The 9,206-nt window shown below is 32.1% G+C and overlaps 1 protein-coding gene across 1 annotated transcript; it reads right to left on the bottom strand.

Annotated features, from left to right (window-relative positions):
• Positions 1 to 517: 517 nt before the first annotated feature.
• Positions 518 to 3,617, bottom strand: LOC110940515 (60S ribosomal protein L7a-2). Its single transcript, XM_022182050.2, has 7 exons — positions 3,522 to 3,617; positions 3,353 to 3,397; positions 2,251 to 2,452; positions 1,711 to 1,880; positions 1,009 to 1,137; positions 833 to 925; positions 518 to 760 (listed from the first exon to the last, which is right to left on the bottom strand). The coding sequence occupies exons 1-7, from the start codon at positions 3,522 to 3,524 to the stop codon at positions 629 to 631; spliced, it is 774 nt and encodes a 257-aa protein (XP_022037742.1). The 5' UTR covers positions 3,525 to 3,617; the 3' UTR covers positions 518 to 628.
• Positions 3,618 to 9,206: the final 5,589 nt, after the last annotated feature.

Genomic DNA, 9,206 nt, shown 5'->3' with positions numbered 1-9,206 from the left:
GGTAGAAACTTAGAAGTAGATTAAAGATGGAGACGTACCTGGCTTGTAGCGATGAGTGACTAAGAAAAATTAGGGTTTTAGGAATGGAGAAGATGATGGAGGCGTAACTCTTTTAGGGTTACTGAAAAGGGACGGCTCTTTTATTCATTCCATTTACAAAAACTTACATTAGGACCTTTAAACATTAAACTTTTATCATATTTAACCAAAACAATTCTCACAAGTTTATTTACATTAGGAAAGTTATGTGTTCTACATTTAGTATTTTATTTTATAAAAGATATATAATTTTTATACTTATTTTTTAATTCCGCCTCGGGCTTACGCCTCGGTTCGCCTCGAGGCTTACGCCTCAAAACTCGTTTCCGTTTTTTTAAACCTTGTTAGCTTGAAATTTGAAAATGTCTTTTAGATGAGCCGAGCTAGAGCTCTTTTAAATGCATTGAGCCGAGCTAAAGTAGGCAAGCTCAGTTCAACTCATTTAAACCCGAAACATAATACAAAAAGAAAAAACACAAGAATAAAAATATAACCTCCCTAAATCCAAAAATGGAATTACAGGATTCCTTAAAAAATAAGTTTTAAAGACAAAAAAATACAAAAACCTCAACACATGACCAAATGCCATCTAGTTCATCCTCTGAGCAGCCTCCTTAGCCAAAACTCTCTCTTTTGCCTTTGTCTTTGCCTGAGACTTTGATCCCATGATCCCACCACCCCACTTCTTCCTATACTCATCATACTTATCATTGAAGTTTGCCTGCAAAATCACATAAAAAAATTAAAGACTCTTTTCTGTTTTGTGTAACAATATTATAAAATAAAAGTGAACCTTGATGGCTTCTAGAATTCGGCTGAATTCCATTTTATCTTCGTTCTTGACTGTGGTCAAGCATAGTGCTGCAGCCGTTTTCTGATGAACGATCTGACACGTATATAGAAGATTTTTTAGTTCCAACTGAGATGTCGAATAGAGGAAGGTTTTATTAAAACTTGCGGAAAACTTACAGCTCCCAATCGAGATTTCCCTTTTACAATGCAGTACGGGATTTCCATCTTTCTGCAAAGTGCTGGAAGCCAGACAACTAATTCGATTGGATCAACATCATGGGCGATGATTACCAATTGTGCCTTGTTCTGAAATTAAACACAAAAAACCATTATAAATGATTTGTCCAATACGATTCAAAACTATATTGTTTCAGTAATAAGAAAATATAATATAATCTTTAATAGTTTAATTAAGAGTTAACTACTGTTTTCGTCCCTGTGGTTTGTCAAAAATCACTATTTCAACCCCTTAGTTTAAAATTTGTGATTTCAGTCCCTGTGGTTTCACTTTCGTAACCATTTCAATCCATCTATTCTGTAAGTACAGGGACTGAAATGGTTACGAGGTGGACTGAAATGGTTATGAAAGTGAAACCACAGGGACTGAAATCACAATTTTTTAACTAATGGACTGAAATAGTGATTTTTGACAAACCACAGGGACGAAAATAGTAATTAACTCTTTAATTAAACATGATTTTAAAAATTTTATGCATTCAAAACACACTGGAGAGCAGTTAAATTATACTTTGATTCGTCAATATATAATATATAATATATAATAACGTAAAGCCAGATTGATCCTGCCATTAGTAAACCGTTCAAAATAGCAACATCTAAAAGTAATGATACACTCTAGCAAAGGGTATTTATAAAAACCTGTTCAATAAGGTAAGTGATATGGTTAAGACCATACTTCACAACAATCGGCTTCTTTGCTTCAACGGTCTTCCCATCTGATTCAGCCTGAGCCCTTTTCAAAAGACGTTCCTTTTTCGCTGCTTTATCCTCGGGTCTGTATTTGAGTAGCATCTTGAACAGGGTTGTTGCTGCATATTTCATAATAAAAAAGGATAAGAAAAAAATATAAACATATATAATATTAATATCAAAATTAAAACTAAAAAGTGCCAATATTTCGTAAGCCATAAAATCTTCCTCCTAGTCCACACCATCTAGGCATCCAAAATAACGGACAATGTCGGTCAAATAACAGACAATATCGCCGATAATATCGAAACCGGAATTCCAGACCGATATTTTGTAGAGGGCCGATAACCGATATCCCATTGATGTTAACTGCTTAGGGTGAATGTAATATACCATGAAGAATATTAATAATCACAACCTAAATCTAGCCTACATAACACATACCAAGAAGAGCAAAAATGAAAATGAAGCTTAGAAAACAAATGATACCAAGATTCTTGTCAAGTGTCTTGGTAAACTGGTTCAAAGCCGGTGGAACCTTCAACCTTTGCTTGAGAATCCTTCTCTTCCTTTGAATTCGAACAACTTGAGGCCATCTTACAAATCTATGCACATCCTTTTTAGGAGGCAAAGCTCCACCGATCCCAAACTGCTTCGGCCGCTTCTCGAACAACGGATTCACCACCTTCTCCTGAACACACACCAACACTCAACATAATCTTCAATCAAACTACCATCGTTTCAAACAACACCAATTAAGTTTTTTAGTTAATTAGACCAAAATCAACTTCAAAATCAATGTCGATTGGTGTTGTAAAAATCAGTACTAGTCGGCGATTAATCACTAACTAGGGATTCCAGCCAAAAGCTGTAAATTCCAGCAATTAATCATGTATACTTAAAAATATGGGTCGAAGAAGGGTAAGAACTGGTCTACTTAAAATATTTACCATTAAAAATGTGTGTGTGTATATAAAACTGAAAATTACATAAAAAAAAACCCAATATGATTAATCTCGATCAATCTTAGTTAAAACTGAAAAATCTCACTAATTTTAACGTTATTTTACTAATTTCGTGAAAATAACGTTAAAACAGGGGATGGTCAATAATGTAAAACTACTATGGAGTCTGGGGTCTCACTGGAAGTAGCCTCTCTATTCCTACAGGGTAGAGGTAAGGCTGTCTACATCTTACCCTTCTCAGACCCTATCTTAGCTTGCTATTGGTGGGATTTACTGAGTATGATAAATCGATAATGATGATGAATCTTAATTAAACCCGATTAATCACTAGTTGGTATCCCACAAGTCGATGCTATTGGTGGGATTTAACGACTATGATGATGATGAATCTTAATTAAACCCGATTAATCGCTAGTTTGTACCCCACCAGTCAACTAGAGCCTAGAGATTTTTACAACCATGACGTCGATTATTCAAAATCAATGCGAACAAATTTAGCCAACTGTTAGCTACAGGAATATAACAAAATCATTACAAATATAACATGAGCATAAACTTCAATCAAACTACGTCGTTTCAAACAAAATGAGTTAAATTTGTAGTTAATTATAAACTTCAATACATACCGTCTTCTTCTTCGTTGCAACCGCCTTCACACCTTTCTTCGGAGCCTACGAGTAATCAGAGAATCAAATGCATATGATTAGTATAGATAGACTGAAACAATGTATGTACATTTCTTTTACAAAACTAACGAAAGTTAAGAAAATTGGTGAATTGAGATAGAACACATACCATTAGTCAAAAATCAGACACAAAGGCGTCGAGACGGCAATGATGAAGAACCCTGCTGTAACTGAAGTTCAAATTTAGGGTTTTGCATACAACCGCCCACTAGATTGGGCTTTTTATGGGCCTGATTTGAAATGCTTATTTATGGCCCAAATAGGCACACTACTATGGACAATAGTAGAAGAGGTGCACATGGCCCAAATAGGCACACTACTATGGACAATAGTAGAAGAGGTGCACAAATTGTTTTTTATAATACCTAGTTCGAAGTATGGATTCGGGACACTATTACTAAGTAGGGTTCAGGTATGGGTATTGAGAAGAAAAATTATATCCTAAATACGCGGGTAGGGTATGACTAGGTTCGGGTATAATTGGGTATTGAATCGGGTATGGGTTCAGTACTAAAACCCGGTTTTAAAAAAATAAGTTTTTTTCTATTCTTTTACACAAAAATAAATTCATTTAAAAAATATATTTTGATTTGTAATTTGTAAAGATAAGTAAAATATATTACGATAACATAAATTCTCTCATGTACAAATTATTTGCTTTACATTATATATTTTTTAAAAACCTAAATATAAAAGTTATAAAGTAAACATTAAAATATACTTTAAAATTTGGTTATAAAAGTTGGAAAGTCAACATTAAAATATTTTACGAATTCGGGGATTCTATCGGGTATTAAAATTGGTATCGGGTATGGGGTATAATCGGATTTGGGTACAAGGTGTGACCGGTTCCGGGTATTTTCTAGTATAATTGGGTACGGTTTCGGGTACGAGTATTGATCTCGAAATGTATACCATGTTTATACCATACAGGTTGGGTCGGAATCGTTTACAGGTAAGTAATACAACCGGCAACTGTTTTATATCAATAATTTTGAGAACAAAATTCTTTTAAGGGAGATAGAATTGTAATATTCGAAAATATAAAACCTAAAATAATAATTATCGAAAATTATAAACGAACATGATGATAATTTTAATCTTTGACAAATAAAGGAACTAATAAGGAGTTGGAATCTAGATGTTCCTTTAGAAGTTAACAAAATTTAAATTATATGAATCCATGTATTTGTTCTCCTTGATGCTAACTAACTCAAAAAGAAATAAAATCTTATCTTATCTTATATATATAAGAATCTAGAATCTATAATCTATATCTATAATCTATCTATAATCTATAATCTATAATCTTCTATAATCTATAATAAAAGAAACCTGATTTAGGACACATGTCATTCAATGAGAGCATCAATAATTTATTAATAAATTTTAAATAAAAAAGATTTAAATATTATATTAGAATTTAATTTTGATTGTAAATCTAAAGTCTAAAATGTGTTTTAAATCTAATCTATAATTTATGGATTTAATTTTGATTTAAATTATTAAACAAAAACCCATAAAATTAGTAATCATTTAATCAATTTCGTAAGTTTTACTTTCCCTTCTAGAATCAAATTAGATTTTTGTGATAATTAAAGTTTTGTCAAGAATATAAAAAAAAATCATTATTTAATATTCAATATATTCAAATATTTAGAACTAGGTTAGAATCCTGTGTATTACACGGGTTGAATAAATGTAATTTTATATATTAAAGAGTAAACTGCCATTTTGGTCCCTGAGGTTTGGTCACTTTTGCCACTTTAGTCCAAAACTCAAACTTTTTAAATCTGGGTCCCTGTGATTTCACTTTTATTGCCATTTTGGTCCAAAAATAAAATCAGCTGATATTTGGCTAATAAAATCCTGTTATTTTGTCCTTTTCCTAGGGGGCAAAACAGTCAGTATAATTTTATTATAACACATTATTAATTAAATTAATGAAATCAGCTGATATTTGGCCATTTTGCCCCTGAGGAAAAGGACAAAATAACAGGATTTTATTAGTCAAATATTAGCTGATTTCATTTTTGAACAAAATGGCAATAAAAGTGAAACCGCAGGGACCCAGATTTAAAAGGTTTGAGTTTTGGACTAAAATGGCAAAAGTGACCAAACCTCAAGGACCAAAATGGCAGTTTACTCTATATTAAATAATAAAAAGTTATATCTTTATGAAACTCGCATATTGTACGGATTAAATCAATGTAATTTTACATATCAAATAATAAAAAAGTTATATATTTAAAAGCCATGTGTATTACACAAATTAAATAAATGTAATTTTGTATACTAAATAATAAAAACGCCGTATCTTTAAAAACCGTGTATAATCACCAAATGATAAAAAAATTACATCCTTCAAATTTCCGTATATTACACGTGTTGAATAGATCTAAAAAGAGTTATATCTTTAAAAACCATGTGTATTACACAGATTAAATAAATGTAATTTTGTATATCAAATACTAAAAACGCCGTATCTTTATAAGACCCGTGTATAGTCGGGTTGAAAAATCTACCAAATAATAAAAAAAATTATATCCTTAAAAACCCTGTGTATTACACGTGTTGAATAAATTTAATTTTACATAGCAAATGATAAAAAAAGTTATATCTTTAAAAACTTCGTGTATTACACGGGTTATATAAATGTAACTTTGTATAGTAAATAACAAAAGTTAAATTTTTAAAAACCCCGCATTTTACACGAGTTGAATAAATATAATTTTGTATACCAAATAATAAAATAAGTTATATTTTTAATAAATTAGGATAACATTTAATATTAATTTATTATTTATATATTTAATATAAGATTAAGATAAGTAGGAGAGAGAGGTATTTGTTTTAAAAATATATAAAATTAACAATTTAGATTTGAGGATAATATTTTATTAAAGTATGATAAGATTTAATATTAATTATTTATTTAGTTAATATAAGATAAGTATATATTTGAGAATGTCTTCAATGAATGACACGTGTCCAAAAGTTGGTTTCTTTTATTATAGTAGATAGATTAAACTCCACTTCATTCTAAATACTAGCTATGTTTTTTACTCTTCATATGCTATGCATATTATCTATGTCACATAGAAAACATCATGTTTTTTTAGATAAGTCTACCATGTCAAATAAGTAATATGCATATTATCTATGTCACATAGAAAACATCATGTATTTTTAGATAAGTTAGATATATGTGTTTTAAAACAAGGTAAACTCTTAACATACATATTTTTTTCTATTGTAGCTAAGATGTAGAGGTCTGTGAAAGGTATCTTCACATTCGGAATGTCATAACTTTTTTTTTTAAATTTAGATTTACTTAGTTGTGTGTGGTGTCTCATGTCTTTATTTTTATTTTTTCACTTATATACATATATATATATATATATATATATATATATATGTTTCATTGGTTCAATTGTACATGTAAAGTATTACACTATACATAGTATTTTCTCAACTATAGTTAATTGTTTTTATTGATTTAATTTTTGTCAATTCATTTACATTACTTTTATCTGTCTAGAAGTCCCTTTTCAGACCTTTCAAATGGTATGGGACATATTACATTATCAATAGTTTTTATTGGTTTCCTTACTAATTGTGATAAAAGTTATTATTTCGTACAATTCATATTGGTTTATAGCTTTGAATACGAGCATACCTTATATTAATGTTAATGATAGCGAAAGTGAGGAAACTATATTTGGATGGTAGAAAATATAATATTATGCCAACATTAATGTTGGTGCATGCATCTGTCGACTTCGTCTTGTATCGAGTCTAGAGTAGAATAGGTTAGATCAGGGCATGGAATTCAAGAAACTGGATTAGAAGCTGATTCCGCTCCAAATGACATCTTGTCATTTGGAGCGAAACCCCCTGATAATCCTGATTCCGCCCGAATCGTTGTATGTTCTGATTTCGCCCGAAATGTAAATTCTAATTTCGCTCAAGATGTGATTTCGCTCATACATGCTGGAGCGAAATCAGGCAGACTATAAATAGATGGTCATTAGGAGCGAAATTAGTTAGTTGTCTGAGTCATTGTCTTCCGGTGAGCCACGAAGTGCTGCCGAAGTGTTATCAGAACTGTAAACGTCATCAGAATCAATCGAATCAACATTTAAAGTGAAATCTCGCTGAATTGAACCTGATTTGTCTGTTTTCGCCGTTCAAATCAGGAAAAGTTCTTCTGACAGACTCAATTGGGTCCGAAACACGATCCTACATGTGGTATCAGAGCTAAGGAGGAAGAGCTCTTGCCAATTCAGCCGAAAATTCTGTTTTTCTACACCTTCTACACTGTCTTTTGCAATTTGACCGAGGAAAAGTGATCAAATTGTACTGATTTTTGCACACTATACTCGGAATTAGTATCTAACAAAGCCTTGAAAGTTTCAACAGCTAATTCGAATTATAACTTGACATTATTGTGATTTCGCTTGAAACGAGTTCGAGTATTGATGACGTCACTTCTGATTTCGCTCGAAGTTTGATCTTAATTCCGCTCCAAATCGTAATTCCGCTCCAGGAAAATGTCTGATTTCGCTCCTGTTGATAGTGTGATTTCGCTCCTAATCACATTGTTGATTCCGCTCCTGGATACATAGTGATTCCGCTCCAGGGAAATTGTTGATTTCGCTCGAAAAGACTGTTGTGAAAATTTTTAAAATCTGAAAAAATGGATGAGGAATTTTACAACGCATTCGCTACACCGGTTACCCCAATCAGTATTGCACAGAACACAATGTTGGAAAACGAAACGGGTACAATGCAAAAACCGCCCAAGCTCATGAACATTGAAGAATATAAGGGTTGGGAAGGTCGTTTCGAGAATTGGGTACAAGCTAACTATCTAGACGCTTGGGAATGTGTGGAGACGAAGTATGTGAGACCGTTAAATGACGATGAAGAGGAAGTTGCGATCAAGGATATGAGTGCAGATGACAAAAAGAAATACAAAAATGAGAAAATGATGTTAAGTCTGCTACAACAAGCTGTGAAAGAGGATATTATGGTCTTATTGCAGCATAATGGAAGTTCTTATTCTATCTGGAAAGCTCTTAGATCAAAGTTTGTTGGTAGTCAGGAAATGATCAAAAACAAGAAATCACTCTTGAAGAAGGAATTTGATTTGTTTTGTTTCGTGGATTAAAGAATGAGAGCACAAAGCAAATCATCGAAAGATATTGCAATTTGTTGGTGAATATGAAGAGGGTAAGCATCAACAAAGACAATGAAGAACTGATAGAGAAGCTTGCAGATGCATTACCTCATGAGACTTGGGGCACATACTTGATGATGCTTAGGAACAAGAAAGGATTTAGCACGTTAACCTTGAGCAAATTCAGTGAGAAGTTGGAAGCTCAAGAGATGGAGCAAAGAAAGATTGTTCGAATGAAAGATTTCGATGGTGAACAGGATATCGGGTTGTACTACAAAGCAGGGGTGAATGAGAAATCTACAAATTTATCTCCAAAAGTGGAAACTGCTTACAATGCCAAGAATTCAACCGGAAGTTCATCAAAAGGATCAAGAAGCAACACAAGTTTCTCATCATTTCCATCATTTGATCCGAACATTTCAGCAACAAAGAATGGAAGAAAACTTCAATGCAACATTGTTTTAAATCTTGAAAATGATCAAGATTACTCAGATGAAGTTGCTAAAAATCAAATGTCTTTATTGGGAATGATTTTAGAATCTTACAGTAGTTTTGTTGCAGGTCGTATCGGGAATCCAATGCTTACAAAGGAAGATTACGACCAGATAGATG

The sequence above is a fragment of the Helianthus annuus genome, chromosome 8 (assembly GCF_002127325.2).
Source record: "Helianthus annuus cultivar XRQ/B chromosome 8, HanXRQr2.0-SUNRISE, whole genome shotgun sequence".
NCBI classification, from domain to species: Eukaryota; Viridiplantae; Streptophyta; class Magnoliopsida; order Asterales; family Asteraceae; genus Helianthus; species Helianthus annuus.
This window is presented reverse-complemented; position numbering and strand designations above follow the sequence as displayed.

Bases quoted from the DNA above. Each gene is read 5' to 3' on its own strand.
- LOC110940515 (XM_022182050.2), bottom strand. The intron at 926-1,008 runs GTAAGTTTTCCG...TATACGTGTCAG, and splicing joins GGAAATCTCGATTGGGAGCT to ATCGTTCATCAGAAAACGGC. The intron at 761-832 runs GTTCACTTTTAT...GTGATTTTGCAG, and splicing joins GAATTCTAGAAGCCATCAAG to GCAAACTTCAATGATAAGTA.